General features: G+C 42.6%; 1 protein-coding gene across 5 annotated transcripts in view; it reads right to left on the bottom strand.

The window, feature by feature from the left end:
* Positions 1-20561, bottom strand: part of ARHGAP6 (Rho GTPase activating protein 6) — a 462402-nt gene that overhangs the window by 230394 nt on the left and 211447 nt on the right. For 2 of the 5 annotated variants that reach the window (XM_070604439.1, XM_008524994.2), the window contains exon 1: positions 6891-7443. The exons of 2 other annotated variants lie outside the window; for them this stretch is intronic. In XM_070604439.1, coding sequence (XP_070460540.1) covers positions 6891-6935 — 45 coding nt within the window. In that variant the 5' untranslated portion in view covers positions 6936-7443. Of the gene's footprint in view, positions 1-5265; positions 5342-6890; positions 7444-20561 lie in introns of those variants that run through there. One more of the 5 variants, XM_070604441.1, reaches the window with a different exon arrangement.

A 20561-nucleotide genomic window follows, 5' to 3' on the forward strand; every position in this document is an offset into this window, starting at 1 on the left:
CACTACTGACATTTGGGCTAGACAATTGTTTGTTGGGCTGTGCTGTGCCTTGTAGGATGTTGAGCAGCATCTCAGGTCTCTACCTACTTACTAGATGCCAGAACTTCTTGCCAGTTGTAACAACCAACAATGCCTCCAGACATTGCCCAATGTCCCTGGTTGAGAACCTCTGGCTTGGATTACCTAGAAAATGGATGCTGAGGGACATATTGTCAGACCATGCTATGTACAGGAAGCATTCCTACGACTCTTATATCCTTAGAGTGTTCATTTGAAATGAACACTAGGTTAAAAAACAAAAGACCTCTCTGAAAACTTGTAGTACATTAACTAAGAGCCATATGAAGCAAAGCTCTGGCCTCCACTCTCCAGATCCACTTTGCCTCAGAATCCTAGACTTCGTGGTGGCTTCTTGAATGGTAAGTGGTTCACCATGTAAATCAATTGATTTCCAAACATGGGTGATATCAGAATCACCTCCAAAGTTTTTTCAAAGTATTGATTCCAAGTCCAGGCCCTGTAGAGTCTCATTTAGCAGGAAATGGATAAAACCTTGAGGCCAATACATTTTGCAATCATCAATTGATGATGAGTGTAGTTTGGAATCCCCTGGTGTAAGTTAGGTAAAAACACCCAGGGAGCCAAATTCATCTACTCATAGATATTTATTGGGTGCTACCTTGTGCCAGGCCCACATGGGGATATTGTGGGAAAGAATGATTGGGGCCCTGCCCTGAATAAGCCTACACGCCAGTAGGGAGAGAGACAAATAATGAATGTATAATATAATACCAAGTAGCGATGCAAACAATGAAGGCAGCAGCTACTGTGATATGATCAGTGGTAACTGAGTGGAGTCAGAAGCACTTTGGAGAGAGCAGTCAGGGAAGGTGACATTTTTTCCTGCAACTTATAGGATATGAAAAAAGCCTGCTACACAAAGAAGGTCCCAGGCAGAAGGAAGAACAAGTACAAAGGCCTCGGGCAGGAAAGAGCTGGTCGCATTTGAGGGACAGAAAGGACACTAATGTGGCCAGGCAGTGGTAAGCTGAGAGGAGGTATTAGGAAGCAGGGAGGATCACGTAGGAGGCCTTGGAAGGCCAAGGTCATGGATGAAGATAAGTGTAATGGAAGTCTAAGTGTAATGGAAACCAACTGGAAAGCTTTAAGCACTGAAATGTCACAACTTCATTTTCTTTTCAAAAGATCTCACTGGCCACAGAATTGGAATATAGGGTTATTGTGTTGCCTAAGTGAGGAACAATGGATGGTGAGAGTTAAGATTTAGATGACAGCAGTGTGGACGGAAAGAAGAGGATGAATTTGGAAAGTGCTATGAAACAGACCTGGCAAAGCTGGCTCGGAGATTCAATGTGGGGGTTTCAGGAAAGGGAGGAACCCAGGATGACCCTTAGGTGTTCTGGCTTGGTTAGCTCACCAAGTGGCCAACTGTTTACTGAGATAGGAGAGACCGAGTGTGATACAGGTGAGGGGCAAGTAGGGAATCAAAAACCCAGTGAAGATTGTATGACTGGACAATAACATCACAACCAAGTTGAAACTCAAGTGCATTAGGTCCAGGGTTATCACAATGTGGGGAACAGGAAATGTAAATAATATAAGTTTATTACCAGAAAGGACTAGGCAAAGAGTAGTATTTGTTTTCCTATGATTGGCAGATATCTCTGCTATGCAACACCCAACGGGAAGCTGATTATTTATCAATTAACAGTGCTTAAGAAGGGTGGGAAATGTAGCTTCCTAAGATGGTAGGAGCTCCAAACCAAAGAGGTCACATCTAGGAAAAGCTCTGAGTGCAGCAGAAAAGAAAGCATGTTGGGTGGGGGTGGGGCAGGGGGGTGGAAAAGGTATCCACAATTAGTAGAAGTGTTAAGAGGACTCAATAATCTCCCACTTCTTTGTAACTTGCAAAAATTTTGCTTTTGTGAGGAGATAAAGGACAAGCAAGCAGAGTGTTATAAAAGTGAATTTCAGGCCATGCCACAGGTCAGTACAAGTTCTGCTGAATTTCCTAAGATGTTTACACTGGCAGCACTGATGGAGGATGAATAACTGATTCATATCAGCTTGGCCCTGCAACAGTGCCCGGTTTCGGGCATCTTCAGAATTACCAAAGAATACCCTGTAATCAATACGACTGAGTTAAGTGAACTTAACGACTTCAAAGATTTTGGAAATCAAATGTTCATAGAAAGCAAATTTGGAAACTTCCATATTAAGACCTTAACCATTTTGAGTGAAGAGAGGCTCCCTGTTAGGGTAAGCAGCTTAGCCCTTCCAGTAGGTTCCTTAGGGAGGGGTTAAGTAGAACGAGGGAACAGTCAGCATTTAATGACGAGGTTGTGGTCAAGAGCACAGATGGTGGGGTGACCGCACCAAACAGGAAGTGAGGTCAGCAACAGAAGCGCTCAGAAGTAGACTGGTCCATGGGCGGAGAATGGCTGCATCTTGACAGCTGGACTCCATGGGGCCCAGTGCCAAGTCAGAGGCTAAGCCCCCTGCTTTTGACCACACCTCAGGGAACAGAACACACATCGCCCACTCATAGATTTATCTTAGCGGAAGCATCACAAAATTTTCTTATTGTTTGTTTTTCACAGAAGGGGGTGAAAATAAGTGTCTGCCTCTAGGGAGTTGCTTGCGATAATAGTATTCACAAGCTGCTCCAAAGTACCTCTGATAATTTGTTCTAAAACTAAGGTTCAGTGTAGTAATTCTATTGAAAGAGTCACCATACTTAACTGCATGGGTTGTCATCAAATTTGACGTATGTTGCATGATCTTGGCAGACAATCAAGGTTTGTTATATTTTGTTTGTGGTTAATGGAAGAAAGCATATAAGGACTGTTGGGGAAGGCAGGCTAAGGCAATCTTTAACCCAGGCCAGGTGACCCGACTTTTGGCGGTCATCAAAAGCAGGAGAGCGTTGTTAAAGTCATGATCATTGAAACTGAGGGATCTCATACTCTTACCCCAGCACTTGTGCTGTGTTTGCAGCTCTCTCTGAACCTCTGTGTCGGCCTCTCTCTGAAGTTCTGCATGTTCGTTGAATAGTATATATAATACTCAGAACATTTAGCATATCTCCTCTTTTCAGATCTTCTTCTCATACAGTAATTGTCACATCTTCTTAAAAACATGTGTGAAAATCAGACAGACCAGTGGGTCTCAAGCAGGGGTAATTTTGCCCCCTAGGGGACATTTGGCAATATCTGGAGACATTTTTGGTTGTCACAACTGGGAGGGGGTACTACTGGCATCCAGTGGGCAGAGGCTGAGGATGCTGCTAAACATCCTACAGTGCACAGGACGGCCACCACCACAAAGAACTATCCTAACCAAAATGTTCATTTTGCTGAGGCTGAGAAACCCTGAAAAAGCTGTAAAGATATGGCATTAAACTCAATGGTTATTTAAAATTTTGGGTTTTTGTCTATACCAGTCCAATTAAAGAGCTATTTGGTCATGCAATTCAATAATATGGACAGTCACATTAAGTCACTGAAGGTACAATATTTGATTGTTGGTTTATTAAAGCGACAAAAGGAGGAGGAGGAAAGATAATTTGGTTCATCTATCTCAATTTTCCAAATGAGTCAGACAAGCTCTGTGAGATCAGGGCACCTGGATAGCTTTCAGTTCTGTCACCAGCTACACCTGTGCCACCTTGAACTCTACTGCTCTAAGCTTGGATTTCTTCAGCCACAAAATAGAAAACCTAACCCACCAGCTGTATTTGGGGCTTAAATTGACACAGACTGTGTCCAAATACTTTGCAACTTGTATAAGACAATACTAATGAAGGAAATATTATTATGATCTGCAGTTTCTCCAGAAATGCTGCCAGGAAATCATTGATTCATGACCCTTGTACTCTGGCACCTCTATAGCCCATCCAAACAAAGTCTGGCTGGATCAATGTCCTGAGCACCTCTCAAATATGCCAACTGCTCTCAACCTCCAGCCAAGCTGCCATCCTAGTGTAGGTCACCTTCTCTCACCTCTCCCTGGCCCAAATGTTAGGATGCACTCTGGCTCCTCCTCACCTTGGACTCCATGCTGGGACCAGAGCAGGCTTTTCAAAATGCAAAATCTGATCAAGTCACCAAAAGGCGCTAAGGACGACACCCGGCTGGAAGGATGGAATCACCATAAACTGAATGTGGGAAAACCGTGGGAGTAAAGGTTAGGAGGAGAACATTAGCTACTAACACACATTTTTGTTGTGATGATAAAACAAGAAGACAGCTGTGCTATACTTCGGAAAAGTGTAACTGATTATGTAAATGAAGGACGCTCTTATCTACTTAAGTGTTTGTATTTCTCTTTGTGACCATTATGACCATTTAAAAAGATGAGTGAAGAGTTGACAGCAAGTCTTAACATTTTCACTATTTAATGGTCTCTTTGGAAAACTGACCAAATAGCTGGCACACAATAGGCACTCAATAAATGTTTGATGAATGAATAAAATGCAAGCCACTGATTTCTTCTACACAGTCTCATCTTGGACACGTGAAAAAAGTACCAAAGGAAGAACATCAAATGCTTTCCCCCTGGATTATATTTCAGACGAGGCAAGAAGTACTAAGACACATGGAGAGTAATTCTTTTCCAGTAAGACACAAAGAAAAAAAGCCTCCACGATCCCAGGACAATGTGCAGCAGAGCAAAACCATGGTGAGCAAAATAAGTGGAATATTTGTGCTAAAAGGCAAAGCAAACTTTTGGAATTACCTAAATCAATATGGGGGAAGCAGACAAAGTGCATGATAGAATAGATAGTAATCTATAGAGGTTATGTTAATACGAAATGCAACATGTCACACTTTAAAAGAACATTCTTTTGACTTGTGACTGATGCAGAGCTGCTGAATGCTGCTGCTTTATCATTCTAAAGTATGCATAGGCATCTTCTGAGGACCCGGGTGACTTCTTCCAACCGGAAAGCCAACAAACTCCCTCCAGAATCTTCCTTTTTATAGTCTTAAATCAGAAAATATGTACGTGGTGATCTGTGCTAGAATAAAGGGCTATTTCATCAGCAAATCTTCAGAGTGCAAGAGGAGACATTAGCATCAGCTTGACTCTAAGTTTAGGCTTTCAGGAGAATGAGACAGCTGAATGAAAATAATTCTTAAGTTGTTTTGTGATGCATTAGATGTATTTGCATAATTGAGGCAATAATCATTCATAGAATAAATAGATCGATTCTCTTTTTTAAATTAAGGAGCCAGTTCTTACCTTTCCTCCTCCACTTTGTAAACGGCATAGAGACTTCAGATTACAAATCAAAGGGTACCAGCACACAGTTCAAAATCTGGAAAAGGTGGTGGGATGAGATGCTGATTGGGCATACTGGGCACAGTCTCTAGGTCCTTCAGTGCAGAGAAACCTCTGCTGAAAACGTGTTACCCTTAATATCACTTTAAAAGGCAAATCACTGTGCCGCTAGTGTCTCTACTAGAAAGATGACCAAGTCTCGGTAACTTACTAGTGTCTCACTTGGCGTTTCAAGGCAAGTAACTGGCAAAACTAGAGAAAGAGCTGTCATAGGTTCCTAGAACGTTCGCCCGGGAAAGGATCTTAAGGATTTTCTAATTCAGGCCCTCTCTTTTCCAGCCCAGCAAAGTAAAACAGCAGAGGTTTGCCCTGAGGTCAATGGCCCCCAGCTGATCCAGGACCCACCCAGAAGCACCAAGAACCAGCTGAGGCAGCTCTGGACCTCTGTCTGCTTCAACTCCTTTCTTGAAAAATATTTTTTTTTCTGTGGAGAGTGCATTTTGGAGAACACGAATTCCAGACAGATAACTGTCTTTGCCTTATTATAAATATTGATGATTCTTGTCTTAACTTTCAGCCTGCTTCTCTCCAATTTTTAAAGTTGGCATTCAGCATGTCCAATCTCAACAATGAAAACCATGTCAACTCAGTAAAGTAGCAGATGACAGTACAACTGTAATGCCCTATCCAAAACCACACATCTTACAATTGGAAAATACAAGTCCAAACCTGGGGTAAGCTAACACTGCCGCCTGCCCGCTTCCCGGAGGCAGCACTCAATCTTCAGAAGTAGTACTCATTCCTCAGAAACATCTTTCTTTTCTCTCTCAAAAATAAACTCAATCTAGAATCTGGATTTGGTTGGTCAATCATTAACCTTGAAATCTTGACTCCTTCTTTAAAGGAGGCAAACCCCATGAGTTTTTTGTCTGTTGTGTCCTGTGGGACTCCAGCACTGAACGCACTGCCTGGCACCTAGTAGGTCCCCAATCCATATTTGTGAAATATTTGAGTCCACAGGGAGAAGAGAGGCCACTGATAAAGACCCCCTGGAATCCTCTTGTATTAATCAGATAATGTGCAACATTCTGTCCCGTCACAAATTCGGAGGGGAATGCACACCCCCTTGCAAGGAGCAAACCGGATGCACCCCAACGTGCCCTGCAGCATTTCTCTGCCGAGTCCACTCGCCACACGTACGGATCACGAAGCGCCCCTGTCTCCCGTACAGTTCTATCCCCGTTCTAGCAGCATATCTGACCGAAGACTAAATGGGTGAACCTGGGCCCAGCCCCAGGAGCCCCATTTCTCAGCCATGGCCAGCGAGGCAGCAGCAGGGTCCAGCCCCCGGCCCTGAACGCAGTGACCACCGCGCGGGGCAAAGGAACTCGGGCTCCTGGGGTGGTGGCTCCCTTTCAGACGGGCAGCCGAGTTTCCGAGCAGGTGACACTTGGGGGTGACGCACCATCCACTACCCTCCACTGAAGACCTCTTAGGAGCCACGGATCCCATCAGACCCGCGCTATCCCCTCCCAGGCCGGCCAAGTGGCGCCCCCTGTTGCTTCTGCACGCGCAGGGACACTTACCGCGTAATGCAGCTGCGGCTTCTCGCGGTACACCGGGTCCCCCATGTCGCCACCGAGGAGGAGTGGCGGGCCCCCGGGCGCAGCCTGGGGTCGCGGCGCCTCTCTGAGGTCCCCCTATTTCACCGCCATCCCAGGACAGCCCCCGGACGAGCCCTGCTCCCTGCGCCCCGAGCACGGTGCAAAGCGCCCAGGCCACCAGCGTCCCGCCGCGGAGCTGGCGGGGACCGGGAGGAGGAGGCGGCAGCGAAGGGGAAGGAGGAGGAGGAGGAGGAGGAGGAGGGAACGGCCGAGTCAGATGCGATGGGCGGGCGTTTAATTCCTTCCGCTCCTGGCGGGCCCCTGTCGCAGCCGCCGCCGCCAGCTGTTGGGAACTGCAGCGACTGAGCGCGCCCACGACAGGTGTCAGGGCGGCCGACGCTCCTACCTCCTGCCACCCTGCCCCTACCCGGGCTCCTGGGACTTGGACTGCCAGGGCTGGGGCTGCCAAAGCCTTCAACACCGGCGAGAGGGCGAGCTTGGGTTTCCAAGAAAGAAAGAGACTTTCACTAACTTTGACGGGGGTGTGGGCCTGACGCTGGAAGGCGATTCGGAACCGGCTTCGAGGAGGGCGGAGTTTCGGTGTTTGGAAAGCCCTCCTTTGGAAGAGTCTCAACGAGGGGAACCCTAGGAGAGGGCAGGCCTGAGAGGAGCCAAGTAATGCTGTTTTGGGGAACTGCTGAGGGGAGAGAGACCTGGCTGGATTCTGGCCTGGCCGCGCCACTGTGGGCAAACTGAGTCCCGGAGGGTTTGCAAGACCTGGGCATGTCTGGGGAAGTCCGCTGGAAGGGGGAGTCCTGGAAAATCTGCTGGAACTCTGCTGGGACGTGAGGACAGGCATTAATGCCAGGCTGGATCCGAGTTGGTGGAAGGAGGGGAGGGGTGGAGTGCTCAAAGCGCTGCTTTCTGTGTCTTAGTTCTTAGGAGCAAATTGCAAAACGACATAGACATAGGAAGGATTTGGAAATAGAAGAAACACACACTATTTGCAAACGCTGCCAAGTAAATCAAATTACTTTTAGCACACACTGGAGGTTCACACCACCTAAAACTCACCTCTTCTCTGCAGTCCCCTCATGGAAGCCTGCACTATGAAACACCTGTGAAGAAGTGCACCGAGTTCCCTCCCCAGGCCTGGTGTGCTGTGATTTATGTGCAGCCTCCCACAAGCTGAGTCTAGAAAAAGGCACGGTTTGGGGCCAGAGTGGAGACTCCAGACCCAGTGAAATCAACCAATCCAAGCCCAAGAGGGGTGGCTATCAAGTGGAAGATGGGTTTGTGGGTGTCTTGTGTCAATTCTTCAGGGTCCCACTATACTAGACTCCCTGAGTGGTCCTCCATCTGCTATATGTGTTTGGGGGGGGTAGGAAAATAGGATGTGGCCCCTGTGTTTGAGCCCTTACAATTTGGTTGGACCGACCACCCACTGGCATATACTATTTTTACACAATTGGCAGTATAATTGTAAACAGCAGCGGGAATGTGAAGCCAAGGTTGCAGGTATCCTGAAGAATCTACTACTAGATAGTCCTGACAGTTCCTCTGCCTGGAAAACTGTAAGATTATATCTGCTAAAGCTAATCATATGCCTACCCTCTGACTCAGCAATTCTACTACTAGATACACGGACAAATGGGTGCCAATGGCCTCCTCACGTATAAGAATGTTCATAATATCTTCAGGCAGAATCGTCAAAATGGAAACAATCAAATCAAATATCCATCAACTGGTGCATGATAAACCAATTGTATGGATAAACCTATCCATACAATGGAATATTACTCAGCAATGAAAGGAAAATGCTACCAATGCACACAGTGACATGGATTATGCTCACACACTTTCTGTTGAGAGAAAGAAATCAGACACAAAAGAGGACATACTGTAAGATTCCATTTATTTATTCTGGAATTGAAATTCAAATGTTGAACTGAAATAGGCAAATATGATCTACGGTAAGAGAAGCCAGAATAGTGATTACCAAGATGGGGAGGTGGTATTGACTGGAAATGGGGTACAATGGGACCTTTTGGATTGCTAGAAATGTTCTGTGTCTTAATCTGTATGACAGCTACCTAAGTATACCCATATGTAAAGTTCACTGAGGGGTACAGTTCAGATTTGTGCAATTGACACCCTTCACTATGTCTATTTTATACTGCAATAATATAAAAGTAAACATAAATTTAAAATCAATCCTCTGCCAAAAACAGGAACTTCCTGCCAGAATGCTTCCTGTCTTAAGAGAAAGTCAGTTTCACCATTTGCTCAAGTCTCTTTCTCCCTGCAGCCTGTCCTGCCCAGGTCTCTTTTCCTTCTGCTCTGTGGGAGAACAGAGCACGCCCATTCACCTTGGAGGCCCTCCCTGCTCCCCTACATATCCAGGCAAAGCTGGAAAATGACGCAGTAAAGTCCTAACGTCCCCTCTTTGCTTTCACTCTGCTGTGGTGTTGAAAGCAATCTTTAGAGCTATGTCATCAAAGATCCTTAGAATAAGGCAGAGAAGTAGCACGAGCTTCACCACACTGCATCCTTCAGAGAATGCAGCCAGGGCAGCTGAAGGATGGCATGCGTACAGAAATGCCCCAATTTAGGGACGTCTGCTTCACCGTGGTCTATTTAGAAAAATGAACTCTCCAGCCTTAGGACTTCTTCCTCTGTCATACCTGCCATTAAACCTCCGAAGCTAAAAAATCCCTTTCTCTACAAAATGTTTCATTATTAGTATATACAGTCATCCCTCTGTATCTGTGGGGCTTGGTTCCAGGACCCCAGAGGATACCAAATTCTGAGGATGCTCAAGTGTCTTATATAAAAATGGCATAGTATTTGCATATAACCTACGTACATCCTCCCATATACTTTAAATCATCTCCAGATTACTTATAATACCTAATACAATGTAAATGCTATGTAAATAGTTATACTGTATTTTTTAGGGAATAATGACAAGAAAAGAAAGTCTGTATTGAAGGCTGGTTGGTTGAATCCACAGAACCCACAGATACTAAAGGCTGACTATATAAACAATACAAGGTGGGTCCCTGGATTTAAAGAACCTTAACCATAGTCCTTTGATCATTACCCCTGAGTAAGTCACCTCCGTGTTAAAATTGGGTTATCTTGGATTTTGTTTGTATTCTGCCTTTGAAAAATGTATTAAGTCACTAAACAGAGTTATGGTAAGCCAAAAATAATCCATCATTCCCAAACTGTGTACTTACATTTTAGGAATGACTTCTGCCTACTAGCATATTTCTTGCTAAATTGTCATTGCTTAGTCAGAGTTAAATTTTCAAGTGCAATAGGGTTGTTTTTCTGTGTTTGAAAGCTTTGAGGAGATAGGACGAAGCATTTAAGAAAAGAAATTATCAGTCCATGCTGCAAGACTCTGAAATTCACCTCAGAGTGAATCATACACCTCTTCAGTTCTCAGTCCATTTGTTCAAGACTCAAGAAGAGACCTACAAGACTGTGCAGAATTCTAAGAGGTCTGTTAAATCTTAAACAATGTGAATTCCACACATTATTTCTATTTGAATATATTTCAAGGTATATTTTAAACACTACTCTAATAAAAATTTCTTACTCATGCATCTTTACTTCCAAGTATCCTTCCTTTGTTATTTATTCACCAGGTCACTTATTCAATAAATATTTTTAAGTGTATATAATTCGCAGGTATTGTTCTAGGTCATTTAAACTATATATTAACACAGCAGGTGGTTTTGAAATTCAGGCTTGGTCTTTTGTGGCGATGGAGGGAGATGAAAAGAGAGCTCATATAACCTTACTTCAGAGAGGGCTGAAGTTCATCTCTTTCGCTGGTTAGGTTAAGAGCCTGCTTGGCTAATATCTTCTTTTGGTTATTAATTTTTTAAAAATAAATTTCTCCAATGTTTATAATTTCCTCCAGAGAGAACTCAAACATAGTCTCTAGGAGTTCCTCTACCAGCAACAATTTTAAGAGAAAATGTGTCACGCTAACAGTAGTATTTCCATGTCTTCCTACCTGGAAACATTACAGCATTTTGAGGACTGAAGGCTGTCCTTGCTGCCAGAGCATTTACCTTAAAATCCTTGTTTGCATTTACTCTGCCTGCCTATAAGGTTGAGTTAAAATTTTCCACATTTAGTGCCAACCCAAGAGTGATCACTTTTTTCATGAAAACTTGACCTAAATCTGTGAAAGCAAATTCAACTTCAGGGTTTAGGAGGAGCTGAGGGCCCGTGTGAGCACTAAAACCCGTTTAGCATCAGAGGACGAAGCATTTCCAGGAGGCCCAGTGCTGTCATTGTTGACAGAGCGGCTATGAGATCCTCTTGGGTGGGGAACCCCTTCCCCCAAATCTAGTGCCTACACTTTTCCATCCTGCTGTCCTGTCAACCCACCTCCTAGAGTATTTTCAAATTTTAAAATAGAAAAATTGATAACATATAATGTGCAGCTTAATGAATTATTGCAAAACATGCATCCAGTCTAACCATTTCCAAGGTCAAGGAACAGAATATTGCCAGTGTCCCTTGGCTGCATTATACACCCTCTCTCCCTCCCAGTGGCAGACACTGCCCTATCTTTTATGTACTTCATTTCTTTGCTTTCCTTTTATAGCAGGGTTTCTCAATCCCAGCACTATTGACATTTGGGGACCGATCTTTCTTTTTCCCTCCAGCTTTACTGAGATATAATTGACATATAGCATTGTGTAAGTTGTAAGTTTAAAGTGTATGACGTGATGATTTGATATACATATATATTGTGAGATGATTACCACAATATGGTTAATTAACGCCTCCATCACCTCACATAGTTACCTTTGTGTGTGTGTATGTGGTGAGAACATCTAAGATCTACTCTCTTAGCAACTTTCAAGTACATGATACAGTATTGTTAATTATAGTCACTATGTTGTACATTACAGCGCCAAGAACTTATTCATCCTATAACTCTATAACTGGAAGTCTGTACCTTTGACCAACATTTCCCTATTTCCTCCACACTCCAGCCCCTGGTAACCACCAATCTATTCTCTATTTCTATGAGTTCAGCTTTTTAAAATTCCATATATAAGTAAGATCATACAGTATTTATCTTTCTCTGTCTGACTTATTTAATTTAGCATAATGTCCTCGAATGGTAGGATTTCTTTTTTTAAGGCTGAATAATATTCCATTGTATATGTGTACACCACATCTTCTTCATCCATTCATCTGTCTATGGGCACTTAGGTTGTTTCCAGATCTTGGCTATTGTGAATAATGCTGCAATGAACATGGGAGTGCAGGTATCTCTTGGAGATCCTGATTTCAATTCTTTTGGATATATTCCCAGAAGTGGGATTGCTGCATCATATGGTAGTTCTATTTTTAATTTTAATTTTTTTGAGGAACCTCCATACCGTTTTCCACAATGGCTGTACCAATTTACATTCCCATCAACAGTACACAAGAGTTCCCTTCTCACCACATCTTCACCAACACTTGTTGTCTCTTGTCCTTTTGATAATAGCCATTTTAACAGGTGTGAGGTGATATCTCATTGTGATTTTGATTTGCATTTCCCTGATGATAGTGATATTGAGCACCTTTTCACACACCTGTTGGCTGTCTGTGTGTCTCCTATGGAAAAATGTCTGCTCAGGTCCTTTGCCCATTTTTTAATTGGAGTATTTGGTTTTTTGATACTGAGTTGTATGAGTTACTTACATATTTTGGTTATTAACCTCTTAGATATATGGTTCGTAAACATTTTTCTCTTATTCTGTAGGTTGCCTTTTCATTCTGTTGATTGTTTCTTTTGCTGTGCAGAAGCTTTTTAGTTTTATGCAGTCAAACTTGTTTATCTTTGCTTTTGTTCCTTGTGGTTTTGGTGTCATACCATAATTCTTTGTTGCAGAGGCAGTCCTATGCATCATGGTATGTTTAGCTGCATCCCTGACATCTACCCACTAGATGCAAGTACTATGCCCCTTCCCCGACTGTGACAACCAGAAATATCTCCACACATTGACAAATGTCTCCTGGGTGGGGGAGGTAACATCACTCCTGTTTGAGAACCACTGATTTTTAGGAAACATCCATAAATCTTAGTGTTGCCTGTTTTCTAACTTTATATAAATGGATTCATAAGTATGTTTTTATTATATCTGGATTCTTTTACTCAACATTATGTTTTTAAGGTTCTTCCATGTTGTCATACGTAGCTGTAGCTTGTTCATTCCCATTGCTGTCTAGTATTCCATTGTATGTGTTTACCACTATTTATCTTTTCAACTGCTGATGGACACTTGTGTTCTTTCCAGTTTGGGACTATTGATAACCATACTACTTGAACATCATTATACATACCTCCTTGTGCACATGTGCATGCATTTTTACAGGGTGCAAACCTGGAAACAGAATTGCTGGGTCATAGGCGTGGATATCTTCAACTTTACTGGACAATGCCCAACAGTTTTCCAAACTGATTGTACCAATTAGAATCTTTATTTACACTACCGTATAAATAGACTGAACATAGTTTATATAAAGACTGAACATAGTTTAGAGCTGTCTCTACTCTAGGTTTTCTCATGGGGCTACAAAGATAAAATTCAGGAAATCAAACTCCAGGATCAGGAAGGAGAGATAGAGAAGCAACTTAAGGTCCTCCTTGTCCCAAATCACCTGTCTCCAGTAAGTGAAGAAGAACCTAATAGCCCTGCTAGGGTCTTGGCATTGCAAATGCCATTGCTGACTCCATCCACATGTATGAGTAGGATCAATGGGTACACTGGTTATGCTTTTGAGGGAGGACATTTTATTAGGAAGAAGTTCAGCATACTGGGGGGGAAAAATCTCAGTAACCCAACTGTAAACATAAGTGCCACTTAAGGAATTACCATTTTGCTCCACAGCCATAATTCTCCCCTTCCTCTTAACTCTAACAAGGATATGGAGATGAGAAGGATCCAAGGAAAAATGAGGGGTCCCATTCCTCTCTCCAGGTAAGGTAGAAAGAGACAACCCCCAGCCTGAAGACAGACCTGGTCTGAAGATCAGTGAATGAGGAATTCCTGGGAGTCCCAAGAATGGTGCCTGGAGCTGTAATGACATAGGACAGAGAAGAGAGAGAATGCCCTGGCTTCACCTAGTACTATTGCCCTCAGCCTTGATCCCTACTACAAAGAATATCAAGAAGTTATATATCAACTAGAACTGAGAATGTGATGATCTGTGAATGCAGGGAAAGAAGGCAAGGGAGGGAGGGTAAGGATAAACTGACCATTACAATAGGCTCAGTTTGGCATCATTTGTTTGTCCTATTCTTGCCATTTTGATATGTTCACTGGAGAATTGCTACTCAGTGCCTTGGAGCCAGGGAGTTTCCTTAAAAAGTATCCAGAGAGAGATGTTTCTAAAATAAATTTTCTATTCAAGGGTGGTTAGGCAAAAAGGAGAGGGTATAATCCCTCTAGTTATGACTTCCCAAAAAACAGTTTGAGAATCAAGAAACTATTTTTCATTATATCCATAAACTAATGTTATTCTATTGCCTCCATCCAACCAATTACAACGTCCTTTCCTCTGCGTGGTGTTTTAAGCATTTACAGCTTGCAGAATGCTCTTGACAACACCAATGCTGCAGGTACTAGAATTATCATTTGAAACAATAACAATTCCACTAATTATTAAGCAACCTACGTCACTGGCCCTTTGTTCAACTAGATGCTTTGCAAACAGAAAATCTGGATCTTCAGAATAATAGTGCAAGGAATTATGATTATCTCCATTTTATTAATGAGGGAAATTAACTTGCTTTGCACATCTGATAAATGACGGGGTCAAGATGTAAATGGAAGTTGAGTCCAAATCTCTTTGCACATTATTCTAGTAAGATTCAAAGTAGAAAATCTTCTTTGATAAGTCAGACTCATTCATTAGATTGTTATGGTGCCTTCTTACAAAAGGAGGGTCAGATACTGCCAGTGCCCCATCCATATATCCTAGGCAGTGGTTCTCAATGGAGACAATTTTTCCCCAAAGGGGACACTTGGCAATGTCTAGAGACATTTTTGGTTGTCATAACTTGGGTTGCCATTTGTATCTAGTGGGTAGAAGCCAGGGATATTGCTACACATCCCACAATGCACAGGACAGCACTTCCCACAACAAAGAACTATCCTCCCTGAAATGTCCAGAGTGCTGAGGTTGAGAAACTCTTCAAAGACAAAGAAATTCATCCTTTAATAATTTCCACTTAGTGGTACATCTCATACCAACAACAAATTTTCTTTCAGTGGAGTGGGTCTTGCACCACCTAAGAAAACAGGGAGAAATTTCCCCAGAGCGGAAGAGTAGGGCTGAGCTCTGGGACTTACACACAAGTGGGTCGCTGTCCAGTATGTCAAAAGGCTAACAGATAGGGTAAAAACTGGCCATTTGTGTGATCAAAACTGGCAGCTGTGGAGTCTTTTGGAGTACTTGACTAGTCACCCAAGGAAACCACTGTTATAACTTCAAAAATCCCTGGTGTTGGAGGCTCAGCAGTGTTATGAATGATGACACCTGGCATTACTCTGGTGCCTGGAGCTTGCAAAGCAATTTCACACGTAATGGTGCCCCCTCCCCCAACTGATGTATTTTGTGACTATGATTTTCATTTCTTATAGGGAGCAGAACATAGAAGGCAAACATTCAGAATTTGCTGTCAGGAGTGTCGTAAAATGAGGAGAACGAAACAGAGTGTCCTTCACTTACCAAGTCACTTAACCTGTCTGTATACCATTAATCCATCAAATAGAGAGGATAGGCCAGAGAGTTCCAGATCCTCAAGGAATGCTTGGTATATAAAGGTTGAGCACCAACAGTTTAGCAGGGCTTCTTTGCCTTGCTGTCCAATGACAGCCAAGCAAAGAAAACTGCTCCAAGCCTAATTTCCTGATTCTTTTTCTTTGGGACTATGCTTTAGGAAAGTAATTCTCGACCAGGGGAAATTGTGTCCCTCAGGACATATTTGGTAATATTTGGGGATGATTTTTATTGTCACAAGAGAAGGGAGTGGGTTACTGCTACTGGTATTTAGTGGGTAGAGGCCAGGGATGCTGCTAAACAACAAGCCAATCCCCCCAACCCACACATACAGAGCAAAGAATGATCTAGCCCCAAATGTCAATGGTGCCAAGGTTGAGAAACTCCACTTTATATATAACTTTTTATATAAGTTTATATATAAGAGCTCTGGTCAAAATAATTCTAATACATTAGAATCTAAGCATCAGACTAGAACTTTTTCATTATTTCAACTTTGGTTGCCATCTTTCTTCACGTTCATACACACAGCATACATGGAAAGATATTACCTGGAGAGATTATAAACTTCTGCTTTCTGGCAGAAAACAGGACAAGAAGAAAAGGGGCCAGAAAGAAACAGCCAATCAGTGTCTGAATGTACGGTCTTCAGGACCATCTGCATCAGAATCACTTGGGGTGGGATTTTAAAAATATATATTGTGAGGACCTCCCCTAAAACACACTGGATCAGAATCTCTTGGAGCACTACCTCAGGATTGACATTTTTAGCAAGACTCCTGATATCGTCTACAACACAGTTAGAGGACCACTAACATGCTCTTAGAAAGTTACAGAAACTGATGCTTAGAAAGGCTGAGGTCTTATCCCACATCATTCAGCTGGCATGAGATAATATCAGAATCCATACCAAGCTCTGGATTTAACGTTAAAAGAAGGTTTAAAATATCCCTAAGTTTATAACTAACAAGCAAAAATCAGATCCATTTGTAGTTATTGAAGAAGAAACGAATGTAACATTTGGCCCAGTTCAGCACAACCCAGAGCCTGTTAAGCGACTTGGTACATTTTCCTGTGATTTTGTCAAGTTTTCTCCCCACTGTCTTCATGACTAAGAGTAAAAAGAATGCTCACATGACTTCTTTCAGAGCTCTTAGGATAACTGATCTCCATTAAATTTTATTTTTCAAACCGTGGAATTCCTGGGCCTGGCCCAGTGGCATAGTGGTTAAGTTCGCACACTGCTTTGGCAGCCCAGGGCTCACAGGTTTGGATCCTGGGCATGGACCTACACATTGCTCATCAAGCCATGCTGTGGTGGCATCCCATATGCAAAACAGAGGAAGGGGCCGGCTCTGTGGCCGAGTGGTTAAGTTCGTGCACTCCGCTGTGGTGGCCCAGGGTTCGGATCCTGGGTGCGGACGTGGCACCGCTCGTCAGGCCATGTTGAGGCGGTGTCCCACATCCCACAACTAGAAGGACATGCAACTAAGATATACAACAGTGTACAGGGTGGGTTTGGGGAGATAAAGCAGGGAAAAAAAAAAAAGATTGGCAACAGTTGTTAGCCCAGGTGCCAATCTTTAGAAAAAAAAAATAGAGGAAGATTGGCATGGATGTTAGCTCAGCGACAATCTTCCTCAAGCAAACAGAGGAAGATTGGCAACAGGCTCACGGCCAGTCTTCCTCACATGCACAAAAAACCCCATAGAATTCCTTTTCTCATATTAACATGTAAAGAAATGACAAATGTGTATAAATTACAAAAATTGTTAGTCCTTTTAGATTTTCCAAAGGGAAAATCCCTTCAGAGTCTATTGAAAAACTTTCCCATCTAGAAAACAAGTCTTTGTCTCCCATCTTGGCAAAATAAAGTTATTAGCCACTAGTTCCGCATTGTTGATGAGAAAGTCTGAGATTTGGAAAAAAAAGAAAAGCTGTTTTGTACATCATAACAGACAATGTGACAGCTTCAAGGCTATCAGTTGCCATTTCTGTAAGTCCCATTTTTACAGTGGAATGGTCAAAAGAACAAAGAAAATTCAGTCTGTGAAAGTTGAAGAAGGTCATGAAGACGATGATGAATGATTTGAAGGGATGTAATGTGTAAGAAAAGAAAGCCTTGTCAGTTTTCCCCAAAAGGCTGGACAAGGACCAAGAGTGGAAGTTATGAAAGCTCAGATTTTGGCTTTGAACTTTCAGAAAGAACTTTCTACATTCGACCTGGCAATTCCACTCCTAGGTATATAATGAAAACATATGTCCACACGAAAACTTGTAAACAAATGTTCATAGCATTATTTATGATAGCCAAAAGGTAGAAACAACTCAAACGTCCATCAACTGATGAATGGATAAACACAATGTGGTCTATCCATACAATGGAAGGTTATTTGGCCATAAAAAGGAATGAAGTACTGTTATATGATAAAACATGGATGAACCTTGAAAACATTATGCTATGTGAAAGAAGCCAGACACAAAAGACCACATATTATATGATTCCATTTATACGAAATATTCAGAATAGGCAAATCCACAGAGACTAACAGTAGATCCGTAGTTGTCTAGGGCTGGGGAGTTGAGAAGGTGACAGTTAAAGGGTACAGGGCTTCCTTTTCATGGTGATGAAATGTTCTAAAATTGATTGTGGGAAAGGTCATACAACTCTGAATATATTAAAAACATTTAATTTTTTACTTTAAATGGGTGAATTATATGAAATGTGAATTCTATCTCCATAAAGCTGTTAAGAAAGAAGGGAGAGAGGGAGGCAAGAAGAAAGAGAGGGAGGAAGTGAGTAAAAGGAAGGAAGGAAGGAAGGAAGGAAGAATGAAGGAAGAAGGTCTTTGTAATAAATTGAGTGGTGCAAGAGAAGGAAGGCAGCTATCCTGGGTGGTGGTGATTTCTTCTTTCCGGCAATATTTAAGCTGAGCCCGGATGGTCATCAGCTGGAGAGGCTGCACTATGTGGGCAGCTTCGCTATAGGACCTGCAACTCTGAAATGTCATAGTCAGTGTTCTATCCCTTTCTGTTTCCCTGACATAAGCGGCTCAAGGCTAAAGACTGGCTTCTATGAACTCATTCAGTCCATTCATTCTTTCAATGCTAACTGAAACAATGCTAACTAAGGCAAGGCCTTGCACTATTTCCCTCTCTTAACAATATAGTTGCTTCTTGCCTTCCCCAGAAACAGACACAAAGATAAGGATTCATGTGCAAGCGATTTATTAAGGACATGTTCCCAGGAGAAACTGGTAAGGGGTAAGTATAACAGGGTAGGAAAAGGGAGGAAACCAAGTAATAGTGTGATTTCTGGCAAAGTCCCAGTGTCAGGTTGATCCTGAGGGGAGCTCTGAAGTGCAAATTCCATCTCAAGAGTTGTCCCACCTCAAGCTAAAGAGCTTTAATATTCTCTCATCCTCTAGTCATGGGCTATGGGATGCCCCAGGGTGATGCACACTCCCAGGCACTTCCTGCTCCTTGTGAGTACAGGGAAACTGCTGGAGAACCCCAAGGGAAGTTCTCTGAAGAAGTTCACAGATGTTGGTCATTACAAGCAAACCACACAGAAGCTGGGGGGTGGGACAGGCACACAGAACGGTAAAAGATCTGAGATATTCTGGGCAGCGCACCAACAGCAAAAGTTCACACTTTTTGGCTGAAAACTACTTGTTAAGTTCTAAAGGCTGTTTATGACTCTGTTCCTATGTCCAGAGGTCCTGGACAGGGTAGAAGCCTCCAGACCCCAGATGTATTTCCAGCAAGGTGAAGTATGAGTTGATCTTCCAAGACTTTACCCAGCTTATTCCCTTCCTTGCTAATAAATGCTTTATCCAGCATCTTTGCCCACATTAGACCTATTCCATTTCATATACTGAAAATCTTCTGAAGTGGTTAATCTTCCCACAAGTACTACAGGGAATTTCTCAACAGCTTCAGCATTCCCAATCGTCATTTAGCCATTACTTTAAGGTTGGGCAGATTCCAAAAGCTGCAAACCCATGGAACCATCCACGACTGGGTTACTTTAGTTAGCAGATTTATTTCCTCCCCCTGGATTATCACAAACAGGTCTAAGATGTTGATCCCCAGCCACACAGTTAAATTTTCTCTGTTTCATCAATCATTTTATGACATCATTCGTTGATTACCATTTTTTTGTGTGGGGATTAAATCAGTATATGTGTGTGTGTGTGTGTGTAGCAGTTAAAACAGTGCCAGGCATATATAAGTTCTACATCCATGTTTGCTATTATCACATAGATACAGAACTTGTCTCAGGTTGCATGATGAGGTCTTTTTCCTCAAAATTGTTCTTCCTGCCAAAAGACTTGTAACAATTTTTCTGACCTATTTCAATTTTGAGAAATTGTTTCTATCTTGCCTTCCTTTCGGCTACTTCTTACTAGTACTTTCTTCTCCCACTTCCTCTGAGGTTATCATACAAGATAGGGTTAATGGGAAAACTCCTCAGCACCAAGCAGAAATACAGTAAATATTAGGTAGACTGAAAAACAACGGGGGGGGGGGGGGGACAGAAACAAAAAGAGCTCCCAGAAGCTCTTGACACATATTTTAGCAATGAGGAAAGACCCAGAGAGCTTTACTCCAGAGTATGGTCTTATTTGTATCTATGAAAGTGCACAAGTTGAAATTCCATAAATAGAGGAGCTTCTGTACCACTTTCTATTACTAATATTTTCTTTTCTTCTGATATTCATCCTCAGCATTTCAGTTCATGGTTAGCGCTTAATAAATGCATGAGGACTGATGTTAGAAAGCATTACAGGGACCCAAAGCATTCTAGCAGGAGCATAAAGCATTCTAGAAAAATCCAGGAAA

This window comes from Equus przewalskii, chromosome X (assembly GCF_037783145.1).
Source record: "Equus przewalskii isolate Varuska chromosome X, EquPr2, whole genome shotgun sequence".
In the NCBI taxonomy this organism is placed as follows: Eukaryota; Metazoa; Chordata; class Mammalia; order Perissodactyla; family Equidae; genus Equus; species Equus przewalskii.